Genomic DNA, 14,310 nt, shown 5'->3' with positions numbered 1-14,310 from the left:
CACAGCTGTAATGACATAGCACATAGCAAAAGTATGCACAGAGTACCAAGTGGCCACCCTGCAAATGTCCAATATAGGAACGTCATAGAGAAATGCTGTTGTCGTTGCCTGAACTTGCTTGGAATGCACTCACACCTCTTGAGGAGGCGTAGCCTGGGCTACTTCATATGCTGTCAAAATACATGATGTTATCCACCTGGAGATTGTCTGTGAAGAGACCACTTGACCCTTCATTCAGTCTGCATATGAAACAGACGAAGAGAGGAATGAAAAGGTTTAGTTCTAGCCACATAAAAATGTAAAATCACCTGACATTCAAGGTATGAAGACTCTGTTCCTTTGGGGTTCAACGCAGCTTAAGGAAGAACACTGGTAAATATATAACACTGTTCAAGTGACACTGGGAAATCACCTTTGCTTTGGGTGCGGCCTCAGGATTACTTTGTCTTTTGAAAACTGCATGTGGGGAGGCTCCGCCATCCAAGCCTGCAATATGCACACTCTCCTTACAAATGTTACCACCACAAGGAAAGCTGTTCTCTGACACAGAAAGTGGAAAGAAGTTGCTAGAGGCTTAAATAGAGGATGGATGGAGAGGAACAGTATGGCATATCCCAATCTGACTGCGTTTAGGATCCAGTTGTCCATTGTAATTGAGTCCCAAACACTCTACAAGTGGGCTAGCTTGTCCCTGAACTGGGGGCATGGAAAAGGAGAGGTTAAACAAGTCAAAATGGGTACCCACTAGATGCCAGGTGGGCAAATGGGTGGGAGGGGCTAGTTAAACTCAGAACCAGAGGACCTCCTCCTTTGTAATCACTGGCTCTTTCTGGAGTAATTCCACTGCCACACAGGATGGGACAATTATCCAAAAAAAATCACTGCAAGTGGTATAACTGCTGCAGCAGCTAACCACTATAGTGGTACCTCTTCACAGCCAGAGAATATACTCCCAAAGCACAAAGTAGCTCAGGAGTCTTTTAAAAGAGGGCAAAGTTTTGTCAGTCTTTCCTGAAAACAAAACCCAGCCATCAAATGTAAACCTTCAATGGTCTGCTGCACATCAGGCACAAAACCTGAGTTCTGTCACCATCAGGCTCTCCTCATGGTTACAGACAATGCCATAATCCTGGCTGAGGCACCTGCCCCTTCCAGAGCTGCCTGCAACAAAATCTTGGCCAAATGGCCTTCTGCAATGAATACCTTAAACTTTTCCCTGGAGGCTTCTGGCAATTTCTCCATGAACTTAGATATGGTTGCCCAATTAACAAAGTCATATTTAGAGAGCAACACCCGCTGGTTCATATGCACATCTGCAGGGAAGAGGAGGTATACAATCTTTCTCCCCAACTCCATCCTCTTTGGCACTCTCTGTCCTTGGGTGTGGATTTACACATTCCTTGCCAAGCCCTGTCATTTGCTGCAGTCACCACCAGGGAGTTAGTGGCTTGGCGGAAAGAGAAACCCTCAAACCCTTGCATAGGAACCCTTGCATCCAAACACTTCGCCACAGGGGGCAATGAAGATGGGGTATTCCAGAGGGCCTTTGTAGTCTCCAGAAAAGCCTCATTTAATCAGGAGGGGTGCTCTACCTGGAGCTAATGATTGGAGAATATCCAGCAACTTATGCGTATTCTCCTGCAGAAATTCTTCCTGTATACCCAAGGCAGTGGCCATATGCCAGAGGAGGTCCTGATAAGTTTTAATGTCCTCAGACACCAAGTGAGAGGAAGATTCCAGCACAGTAGAGTGGGCAGGACAAGAAGGTAGTTTGCTGTGCCAATGACTGATTCTGTTCTTGTACCACAAGATCAGGACAGAAGAGCCACATAGGTCCTTGGGAAATCAACTCAGCGATCACTTGCAGCTGAAATGGTATGGGAGTGGTGATCAGGACCAGCGATCTTGATCTGGAGCAGGACCTCAGGGACTGAGGAGTATCCCAGGGATTCCAAGGAGGCCACTAGACGACATGTGTATAAGGCATTGGTGGCCAGTAGGTAGAGGGCCAAGAGACCCTGTCCCAACTGCAGGACAGATGTCAATCTTGGAAGTTAAAGTGATCTCAAAATGATCTCTGGCACTTATCGGACGAGGAGGATAACCCCAGCCTGGATCTTGAGGAATACCAGAGTTTCTGTAGTAACAATGGGGGAATCAGTTCCTGATGGGGCAAAGAACCAGTCAGACGCATCTAAAGCACAATAAGGAGGCAGCACAGGTGCCAAAGAGGAGGGAGGAATCAGCATCAGTCGCACGAGTACTGCCAGCAGAGGCTTCAGCACCGAAGCTGGTACCAAACTCAATGATGGGATCTGCCTCCAAGACAATAACTGTGCTGAAGCCTGCACCAGCATCGTGGGGGCCTTCAGTGTTGGGCCCAGCCTTGACTCTGCAGTCTGGCCTATGCGATAGAAGTTGCATTGCCAACAGAGCTTGTGACTGCGATATGGCCAGAAGGTGCCAAAGACACAATGGAGGATGAGCCAGTAGACGCCATAACACTAGAGAACTCCTGAAACAAGAGGAAGTCTGGGATTGAGAGGCAAAGCAGGTCTGATGCATGGTATGTTATCATAATGGAGACAGTTAGCGCTGGTGCCAATGTCGTCAATACCTGACTCAACTGTGCACCATGGCCAGAACCAAAGTTGGCAATAAGGGCCCTCGCTGCTCTCGGTCCAATATTAGGGAGCGGTTGGACAGACCTGCTCCATTCCACATGCCATAAAAAATACAATGCTGGTCAACACTCCTCCTAGAAAAGTCATCATCTCCCCAAGCCCTGGAACGGGCCCAACTCATATTTTTTAGGACCTCTTTCTCACTGCACCAGAGAGGGTGAACAACCCCTTTTTCTTTTGGGGGGAAGCAGCAGGGCCCGAGAGCAGGCCAACATCACTTGCTGGATCCAAAGGCAACTGCTGAGGAGATGAGGGCCTCAAGGCCTGCTCCAGAAGGTTCTGCTTCAACTGCAAGTCTCTAGCCACCTGAGTCCTCTTGGTGAATGACTTGCAGATAGATTAAAGAGAGGTGCTCTGACCCTCGCTGAGGCACAATAAACTGTTGGGGATAGCCCCCCTACATGGTGGGCATTGCTTGAACCCTGGTGAGGGCATCACACAGGGCAGCTAACTACTCTAACACTAAACTAAACACTTAAACTTAATCGAAGGTATAATATTACTATATAAAAGTTCTCAGAAAACTGGGAGTGAAAGTGTGACTGCTTAATGACTACAAGCTGCATGGAATCTTTTTTAAAACATGAGAGGTTCGAATTAAATGTTTACCCCAAATTTTAAAAAACTGTAAGAGGACCAAAAAAATGCCACCAATAGAGTCAAAAAGGCATCTTTTAAAAACTGGAAGCCAAATCCTACTAAGGAAAATAGAAAGGAGCATAAACTCTGGCAAGTCAAATGTAAAAGTATAATTAGGTCGGTCAAAAAAGAATTTGAAGAGCAACTAGCAAACAGCAAAAAAAATTTAAGTACAATAGAAGCAGGAAGCCTTCCAAACAATCAGTGGGGCCACTGGACAATCAAGATGCTACAGGAGTACTCAGGGAAGACAAGTGTGCTGCGGAGAAGCTAAATGAATTCTTTGCGTTGGTCTTTACTGCAGAGGATGTGATGGAGATTCCCACAGCTAAGCCATTCTTTTTAGGTAACAAATCTGAGGAACTCTCTCAGACTGAGGTGTCAGTAGAGGATGTTTTGGAACAAATTGACAAATTCAACAGTAATAAGTTACCAGGACCGGATGGTATTCACCCAAGAGTTCTGAAGGAACTCATACATGAAGTTGCAGAATTACTAAATGTGGTATGTAACCTATCACTTAAATCGGGCTCTGTCCAGATGACGGGAGTATAGCCGATGTGACACTAATTTTTAAAAAAAAAGTCTCCAGAAGTGATGCTGGCAATTACAGACTGATATGCCTAACTTCAGTACCAAGCAAATTGGTTGAAATTACAGTTAAGAACAGAATGATCAGACACAGCTGAACACTATTTGTTGGGGGAAGAGTCAACTGGCTATTTTAAAGGGAAATCATGCCTCACCAGTCTATTAGAATTCTATGAGGGGCGTCAAAAAACATGTGGACAAGGATGATCCAGTGGATACAATGTACTTGGATTTTCAGAAAACCTTTGACAAGGTCCATCACCAAATGCTCTTAAGCAAATTAAGCAGTGATGGGATAAGAGGGAAGTTTTTTTCATGCATAAGTAACTGGTTAAAAGGGAAGGAATAAATGGTTTGTTTTCAGAATGGACAGAGGTAAATAGCAGGGTTCCCTAAGAATCTGTACTCTGACCAGTGCTGTTCAACATATTTATAAATGATCCAGAAAAAGGGGTAAGCAGCGAAGTGGCAAAGTTTGCTGATGGTACAAAATTACTCAAGATAATTAACTCCAAAGCAATCAGCAAAGAGTTAAAGGGATATCACAAAACTGGGTGACTGAGCAACAAAAGGGCAGATGAAATTCAGTGTTGATAAACGCAAAGTAATGCATACTGAAAAAAATTATCTCAACTATACATACAAAATGATGGGGTCTAAATTAGCTATTACCACTCAAGAAAAATCTTGGATTCATTGTGGATAGTTCTCTAAAAACATTCGCTTAATGTGCAGCAGCAGTCAAAAAACCTAACAAAGTTAGGAACCATTAGGAAAGGAACAGATAATATGAAAATTTACCACCGCTCTCCCACCTTAAATACTGTGTGCAATTCTGGTTGCTCATCTCAAAAGAGATATATTAGAAATGGAAAAGGTATAGAGAAGGGCAAGAAAAACAATTTAGGGTATGGCACAACTTCCCTCTGAGGAGAGATTAAAAGACTGGGATTGTTCATCTTGGAAAAGAGATGACTAAGGGGGAATATGACCGAGATCTATAAAATCATCAATGGTGTGAAGAAAGTGAATACGGAAGTGTTATTTACCCCTTCACATATACATGAACCAGAGTCACCCAATGAAATTAATAGGCAGCAGATTTAAAACAAAGAAAGTACTTTGTTGTACAACACATAATTTGTGGAATTCATTACCTGAAGATGCCATGAAGGTGAAAATCATAACTGGGATCACTTAATAATTGCCCTGTTCTGTTCATTCCCTTTGAAGCATCTGGCATTGACTACTGTTGGAAGACAGGATACTGGGCTAGAGGGACCGTTAGTCTGACCCAGTATGGCCGTTCTTATGAGGTGAAGATACCACACAGAGCTCCACCTCTATCCATGGGCAGTGCAAAGGAACCGAGGTGGTGAGGGCAGCACCACCCTTATGTGGCCAGGAAGAGCTATGGCTGCAGGGCGTAAGGGCTGCCCCTACAGGTACTGCGAGGCAAAGTTCTCTGGCTCACTGGTATGTGGGGTGCACACACCCACATGGAATACATGGCTACACATACCTCAAAGAAGAATGTTACCTTCTTTAATTCAATGGAAAAGTGATTGAGGATTAATAATATCTTAAAGCATCAGGATATATAAAGCAATTTTCCCACAGCAACTGCATTCCTGCAATTACTATTTATTATTTGTATTGCAGTAACATCTCAGTCTGTAACTAATCCCCCTTGGTTATACACACTATTGTAGGTTTTGCTGTGTGTGATGTGACGTGCAAAATGATCATACATTCATTTCAATGTCTACACAATCATATCGCGTATGTTGTAAATATAATCACATTTGTGAGACTGCACACAGACAAATGTACTGGTATTTGCATTTAACTGAAAAACACTACATGCAGCTCACAAGGCTCAAGCATGAGAAGTTTCATTTTTAAAACTAAATCCCCCAAGTTAGCCAAGTGTAAACCTATGTGCTCTGGTGGAGCAACACCAACAACAATGGGTGTCTGCTCACATGGAGTTCTTTATAGAACTGGGGCCTAAGACTGAAGACACCTTCCCACAAGCACTTCCCATCCTGATAATTCAAACAGCTCAGTGGAATTTTACCAAACTTTTCAAAATAAGTTTAGCCTTTGAGATGAGAAAAAGAATGAGAAGTTAGACCACAAAGTACGCACACACTTACAAACATCTGAAAAAGATAGTCATGTAATTAAAATGCTTGTTCAACTACATTGTCACTAGCACAACCCTATACACAGTTCTCACTAACTGAAAGGTTGAGAGGGTGAACAAAAAGCAATTTTTTTTAGTAGTTGAACAGGAGTTTTTGAAAGGTGGAAGCAGCCTTCTACCACCAAAAGTGACTTTCCATAACTCTTAAGAGCAAGAGGCCCAAATTCTGAAATGAATCCAATTCTTCCAGGGGGCATTGAAAAGAGCTACCAAAGCTATTTGATCTTACATATTTAATAAAAGCAGAGTCTCAAATTCCATCACAGATAATATCTATACTATGAAGCAAAACCATTTGTAAATTAGTTATCACTTTTGAAGTAGGTCTGTTGATGAGCTAATTTCGTATTTCAGGATTCAAGGTAACCAATGCAAACCAAACACATTAAACTTGTCCAATAATAATAGGCATATACTTAGTAAATAGTCAAGTGTGGATTCTACATAATATTTTTTATTTTAAAAGGTACAAAAAGTTCTTACCCTGTTCTGTGACAGTTCCCATACAAAATAAAACTAATGACATCAGAGAAGTCCTGTGGGTGGAATGTATTACTTGGAGCTTTGCTCATGTGATTTCTTACAGCCAAAGAGATTTCTTGTATTTCTGTGTGGTTGTTGTTACTACAAACAGAAAAACATAAGATATGTCTGATTCTCCTTAGACCAAACTATACTATACAAGGAAGTTCACAAAACAAATTTAAATTATTCCCGGTATTTACTAATTTTAGGAAAGAAACTGCAACACTATTTCAGTTTTAACTAGTTTTTGCATGTACAGCAAAACATCCCTAGAGCTCATTGGGCCAATCTCATCCCACTCATCCCAGGTCTAGAGAGAAGGGATAAGCAAAAACTAAAAAAGTAATGTACTTTATCTCCAATTACCTAAACATTTGTAATTGTCTTTACCTTTTTTCAACTCAGTGACCTCAACCAAGCAGAACTACATATTTTATTTTGGAGTACAATTTGTTGAACTGCTTTTGTACCTGTTTTAGGTCACTGATAAAGATTTTGAGACTTGGCTGTTTGCTTGAAAAGTTACTATACTAAATGGCTGAGAAACTCCTCAGTTAAAGTTTTGAAGTTAAGGATTATAACTGGTTTTGTAAACTACAATTTTGACAGTACACTACTCACCCTTTGGCGTAAAGCAAGGGCTATTTCTGTTGTGTGTGTTGTTATCATTAAGAGATTTGGGGCTGACTAGTACATCTTAAATTTTTTAAAACATGTGTGGAATTTTATATTGGCAGGATTTCCTTGAGGGAAACAACTGAGTTTCTGAAAAGCTTCTAAAGAGACAAAGTTTCCAGAGAAGTCCCACCATCAAAATCCCCTCAACATATATATAAATGCTGGACTGGGAAGAATAATAGGAGTCTCTCTATAGCCAGTCTCTGCCACTTATACCTTTTTAATTTGCCAGGAAAATACCACCAATTACTTATTTTTTTAAAAAGAATTTTGTATAACATTGCCACCTGTTTTGCCGAGTCGGAAGAACACCTTAAGAAAGATGGCAGTCTCTGACAGAACAGGAGAAATTAGAGTAAGAAATTTCTAAAAATATAGATTATTTAATTATCCAAGGATAAAAGAAAACAGCTCACAAATACATGTTAAGGCAGAATCTAAAGATTTATGTAAGGTTTGAGGGACTTGATACTTCGATAAATTTACCAGATACTAGAAGCATTTCTGGATTTCAAGTACTCTGCCTATACAAGTTGAATCATCTTATTGAATTATAGGGTGGTCTATAATATATATAACAGAGTTGCCATACATTGTTTGTCAATATTTGACTCTAGATAGTGGCTGTTTCAGCCCAAAAGACGACGTTATGAAGGAAACACGTTCATATGTTCCTAGATTAAGAATACAATTTGATATATTAAAATTTAGAATTTACTAGATATGCACAGAAGCAACAATCTTCTTCCCAGTCAAAATAAAAGTTATAACTGCTGGAAATAAGTATGTTCTCAGATTATGAGAATGAAAAATGCTTTTTGGAACCCAGGAGTTTGTGTCCTGGAGACCAAGAAGATGTTATTGTTGAAACACTGGGTGATACTGATCTTACAAAGTTCACATTTCATTAAACTCCAAGTCAATAACTGTCATTTTATGCTAAAAGTACACTAAGCACCCAATAAAAAAACCAAAAAACAGTCTCATGGTACTGTTGTCATGTTTTATATGATCTTTTAAAAAATATTAACTCTGTATAGCTAAGCTATTTGGATATATTACAGAAGTGTACTTTCTTAAAATTAAAATAAAGTTAGACTGTGAAACAAAGTAGTAAAACTCTTTCTAGATACACAAATACTTAAAATGAACTATTTACCTCAGAACCACGTCCAAAGGAATTGACTTTAACAGTTTCCCAAAAGCTTGTCTTACACGGGCACCACTATGGATTAGCTGAACTCGGCACACATCAACGCACCTGCATAAATAAATAAAATAAATTGAGTCATAATAAAATGTGCATCTAGTAACATATTAAGAAAATTTATTGAATTTTGGGGAAGTACCTTTGTAAAAGGTCATCTGGTAGGGAAGATGAAAGAGCATGGAGGCTACTACATGCTTGAAGACAGATATTCACATCTTCAAGAAGGGCTGCATTAAGGGTACAAATAAAGGATGTCATTTTCATTAAGATGCAAAAACTCATTCATCTCCACACAGAGATATCCTGAACGTTTAAGGACATTACTGTATAAAAAAATCATTTCATTTTTATTTTGTTCCGTTTTAGCTGCATGGATTTTATTAATGCTAATAGAAGCCGCATGGAAATCAAAGCTGAAATTGTATCCCTACCATGTATATTTAACATGATTGTGTCATTTTAAAAATGTATAATTATCATCAAGAATAATCCCTGGCACTTATGTAGCACTTTCTGACCTAAAACATTGCTGACAGGTTAATCCTTATATTGCCCTATGTGTTGGGGATAATACACATTTGCCTATTTTGCAGTTAGGAGAAACAGAGTTAAAGAAAGTAAATTAATTGTCCAAGGCCAGAAGGATATAAGAGCAGGGCTAGAATACTTGTTTCCATAACCCTGTCACCATTTAGTTTTCCAATCTCTATCTAACACAATACCTCAAATTATGGTAGGATTGCTTATCCTTTGTCAAACATATGCAATCTGACTTCCAAATATCTATTATTCCACTGAGAAGCTTAATCAATCTCATGATTGTAGTCCCTTCATACAAGGACATTCTCTTCTCCAAATAACTGACAGTTTGAGGAACAAGAGGAAGAGGAAAAGGCAAGGGAGTGGTTATGCAGCTGCAACCAGAGCTCAACAAAAAACTGCAAATCAGAAGATGACCACAGTTGTATCTATCAATCAGCTGTCTTTACCCAAGGACATATCAATACAGTTAATGGCATCTTATAAAGGGTAACCAATAAGAAAAAACAATTTTGTGTGATCTTACTGTTTCCTAGAAGTCCTTTACAAAACTTGTGGAAAGATGGAAGAGAGAATAACGGCGCATATGTTTCTGATTTTTTCATTAGAACAGCCACTTCCAAAGCCCAGGTCATCAGTAGTTTCCTAAAAATGCATTACAGACTAGTCACTCTATAAAACTAGATTCTGGGACAAAGTTACTCATAAAACATTAAATATCCTGAGTTTTCACATCAATGTGGTAAAGCAAACTTGCAAATATTTGTGAAAGAAAACCATTAAATAAGTGAAAATTACCTAACAATTGAGTTTTGGAAGCTCTATATTCAATGTTTGGCCTAGAAGAGTTTCACCTTTGGTGTTTTCATGAATATGAAAACTTTTTTTTTCAGTGTTTTAGCCTGAATCCTATGAACCAATTATGTTGAGCATGAATGATTATTTTAGTTCTTATGTTTTGTATGAAACCAAAATCCTCCACTTTGAAATATTTGGTCCTCACCACTCCTTTTTTTATTCTAAAGAAAAATAATGCAAACATTTTCTTGGTTCTAAATCAGAACTAATAATTCTCTTTAAAAAAAAATCTCAATCTCTGATATGAAGACAATACTATTTACCTGGTATCTTGAATAAGGTTATCCTTCTTAAGCAATAACCCCAAAAGGTTTAGTATGATAGAGAAATGTTTCTTTGTAGCTGTGGTTACAGTGCTAATCACTGCTCCATCAAACAAAGAAGGAGAGGAGGAGCTGAGGCTACTGGATATGAAGTGGTCATGCCTGAAGGAAAATTAGAAAAAAGTATTTTATTTCCTTAAACATACAACTAAATCAGAAAAAAAAAAATCAGTGTTATACTCAGATGTGTTGCCCAGAAACTAGTTTCAATGTTATAATTGCATGATAGTCTAAAATTTAAAAGCTCCAATGCACTATCAATGTCTAGCTAAATAAGAATGAGTTTAATTAATTATTTTTCAATAGTTTTATGCTAACTACAGCCTCAAATCCTCTGAAGTACTGAAAATAAATGTAATTTCAACATTAAACAGCGACAGAAAAAATATGAGGTATACAAGCAAGAAAGGAAGCTAAAGCTAGTTAAGTTGAGAGGGTCTGATCCAGATGTGTTCCACTACAAAATCACCACATCGTTTGTCACATCTATTAGCATTTGCTCAAAAGCGTCCCAAGTCTAGAATAATGAGAGTACTGCCTATGTCATTCAGTCCTGACCTGCAAAACTGCATGTAGATGCTGCCACCGTGCTTGTGTGCACCATGGTTCTAGTTTATGTCAGTGCTCCTATCCCTCATCACCAAAGATGGATTCAATCACAAGACATACCTTGCAAAATACCTTAAGTAATGAGCGACAAGAATGGTGAGGTAATATCTTTTATTGGACCAACTTCTGTTGGTGAAAGAGCTTTTCGTGCTACAAAGAGCTTTTCTTCAACTTGTCTCTTTCACTAACAGAAATTGATCCAATAAAAGATATTACCTCACCCACCTCTAATATCCTGGGACCAACACAGCCACAATATCACTGGAAGCATTAGATAACGAGTGACCAATCATGTACTATTAATTCCAAGGTGGCACAGGAGCAACTTGTGTCTCAGCAATCTGTTCCCCCCCAGATTTCTTCTATTTCAAGCTGGATTTTTTACTTCACCCTTGCATTCATTAGGACATGTTATGACTACTTGTTGATCTGAAATCTAGAAGTTTTTTATTCATAGGTATTTTATCCCTAATACAACAATTGAAATCTACTTTAATTTTTGCAGTTGCAGTGTACAATGTTTCGGTTAATGTTTGCATGCAAGATGCCATACAAAATGAAGCATTGTTTAATGTGTACTGAAAAGAATACGCTAAGTATCAGAGGAACCATGTAACATACCAGAGGTTAATTTTTTTCGAAAAAGGAAAACCCATTAGTTCACATCATAAACTGCTTGCAGAATTATTTTAGACACACTTAAATTAGAAATTATAAAATAAACCTTAATTCTCAATCTTAAAAATATCTAAAATTATCTTTTGCACAAGATTTTTAGGAAACTGAGAATATGCATGGCCAATTTCAACCTAGAATCGTTTTTCATGGGTGATCTCTAGTACCTATGAAAATAAAATCAATGAAAATAAGGATTTATAAGAGAAATGGTGGCAACACATTGATTACACGACCATCAGTGCTGCTATCGTAAAATTCTTCCCTAAACTCAAATACAGTTTACATCTATCTATTTATGCTCTTAAATATTAATGCCTTAGTGATCTTCCTACCTGGTACAATGTGAATATAAAGTGTAGAGAACTGCATACTGGACAGCAGGAAAGTGAATGGCTATGTCACTGTGAACAATCATCAAATTCTTACTCAACAGTGCAAACACAGTTGGAGAAAGGGCCCACATCTACAAAACAATTGTAATAAAAGCACAAAAATATGTATGTAAAGGATATTGCTATCAGTCATATTTACATGTATCTGGTTTATAAAGAAATAAATGATCAAGTTTCCTTTAAACAAAAAAATGTACTGCTGAAATCACAAAAAACCTGCTGAAATTAGGACATTTTTACTAGTAATCTTTACTGTTTTTGTCTATCTAGAATTTCTCAAATGTGAATGCTGTCCTGCCCATAGTTGAAGAAACACACATCTGTCTTTTCTGATGTAAAAGTTTTCTTTAAAAGGTGATGCAAGGGTACTTTGAATCAAAGTGGCACAATACGGAAGTTGGAGACAGTGCAGTTTTCTACATTTTTCTTTCCTACTCGGTAATTTCTATATACTGTATTCAAATACATTGGCAGATTTGGGTTTTTTTTGGCTGTTTATATTTTAAATGATTTAATGAAAATATATCCTTCATATTTCTGACCCTGTTTGCTAATCTTCTACTTTGCTGTCCACCTTTTTTTTTTTTAAAAGCACCCTATACATACACTGCCCCAAAAGGTTTATATTCTACCTTGAAAAGACAGAAAACACGACATCAAATGCAAGGTAGCATTTTATTGTCAGTGAGGATCACTGCAAGATATGTCGAAACTACTTTAGTTTCTTTCTTTTCTCATCAAGATAGTAGAATGTCCTGACGGTATCAGAAGTAATTACCATCACCCCAGTAAAGTACTGTAATGTGGAAGTTATATTTCCTCACACCTTTAAGACTAGAAATAATTATCTCAAACAATTTTGCACCATGGAAGTTATTAAAATTCCTCCCTCAAAAGTACTGAAGTATCAAGAAAAAAGACCCCTTAAGTACATATATGCACGCATGAAATGAAGATTATATGCATTACATGAATCCACGGAGACGTGTATCTATCAATAAAAGCCAAACATTATATGATTTATTGAGCAAAAATTTAAAAAAGTATTTATTTTTACTGCAGTTAAATACTTACCCCAATCAATGAGTTTTTAGCATTTCCAATAGTAGTTAGGGCACTGAGGTCAAATATAACTACAAACTTTGCATTAGCCACATTGAATACATGGTTCTTAAAAGCATCATGCTGGATTTCAGAACATGCCTCAGGAAGTTGTAGGCTACAAAGGAGACTATTTAGACCACAGGTCATTTCTCCCAGAATCAACCTGTAAGCAGTCTCCAAAACAGGAATGTTCTTCAGGCTCAATACTGCTTGATAGACAGCATGGGCTGCTGCAACAACCTTGAAAATGAAAAGATTCAAAATGTTATTTAACAGTGAGATATTTCTGAAGTGAAGCTTTCTTGTTAGATGAAAGAAAGACTTATGAACATGTATGGTCTGAGTGTCTCGCTCTTCAGTTTATTATAATTAACTGTTTCTTTAATTCTTCTAGGCAAATTAAGCTGATCATTATTTTAGGGTACCAAAACTACACCAGCCAATAGTAAAACAAATTAGACTATTTGCCACAAGTAGGTGAACTTCCATTAAGAATCAACTTTAAAACTAAAATTAAAATTGAGTTAATCTTAAAATATATGCTAAAAGCCCTACTGAATAAACTCTGAGTTAAGATATATTTAGCGCGCACACAAAAAACCTCCAAGTAAACACTGGATTGTAATCCTTTTCTTTTCCACCTTCCAATTTATATTTGTAACAAATGATGCTATGCAAATTAAAAAGAATTCTCTTCTGTCTGGTATGTGACAAAGTATGTTTCCTCACATGCCACAACCGAATGAACAATAACCAAACCTGAGTTTAGGCTTCTGTTTTTCTAATGAGTTCAGACATCTACGCAACTAACTGTTCTTCTTATGGGCAAAATTCCATAAGATAATATACCACTCCTCTAAAACAGTATTAGAATTGCTATAGCATATTAGTAGCAACCATCCACTTCTTACCTCTTTCTCCTTATGGTAACGGAGTACAAGTAGTTTAGATTCTGGTACAAACAATTTCTCTACAAATGTCGATGGCAATTTTGTATTTATTTGTTCAACAATCTAGAGACAAAACATAAGCACTGATAATATACATCTTCAATTGCCTGAATTATTTATTCAGACACATTTATGGCACTAATTTACAGAACTTAATAAATCAGAACCCCTTAAAGATATTTATAAATATTTGACTACATTAGAGTTAAGAAATCAGTTACATAGACACCGATTAGTTACTTTTGTAAGTTACTGAAAAAACATAATTGCTCTGCCAAAATTCAATATTCAGAGGACAGGCTATTTTTATGCTATCTTGT

General features: G+C 37.8%; 1 protein-coding gene across 2 annotated transcripts in view; it reads right to left on the bottom strand.

Annotated features, from left to right (window-relative positions):
* Positions 1–14,310, bottom strand: part of SMG1 (SMG1 nonsense mediated mRNA decay associated PI3K related kinase) — a 119,015-nt gene that overhangs the window by 55,050 nt on the left and 49,655 nt on the right. For both annotated transcript variants that reach the window (XM_048865858.2, XM_075132746.1), the window contains 8 exons: positions 13,952–14,053; positions 13,011–13,280; positions 11,877–12,007; positions 10,198–10,359; positions 9,603–9,721; positions 8,676–8,763; positions 8,486–8,587; positions 6,607–6,747 (listed from right to left, as the gene is read on the bottom strand). In XM_048865858.2, coding sequence (XP_048721815.2) covers positions 6,607–6,747; positions 8,486–8,587; positions 8,676–8,763; positions 9,603–9,721; positions 10,198–10,359; positions 11,877–12,007; positions 13,011–13,280; positions 13,952–14,053 — 1,115 coding nt within the window. The remainder of the gene's footprint in view (positions 1–6,606; positions 6,748–8,485; positions 8,588–8,675; positions 8,764–9,602; positions 9,722–10,197; positions 10,360–11,876; positions 12,008–13,010; positions 13,281–13,951; positions 14,054–14,310) is intronic.

This window comes from Caretta caretta, chromosome 10, assembly GCF_965140235.1.
Source record: "Caretta caretta isolate rCarCar2 chromosome 10, rCarCar1.hap1, whole genome shotgun sequence".
In the NCBI taxonomy this organism is placed as follows: domain Eukaryota; kingdom Metazoa; phylum Chordata; order Testudines; family Cheloniidae; genus Caretta; species Caretta caretta.
The sequence above is the reverse complement of the archived record's forward strand: the minus strand, read 5'-3'. Positions and strand labels throughout refer to the sequence as shown.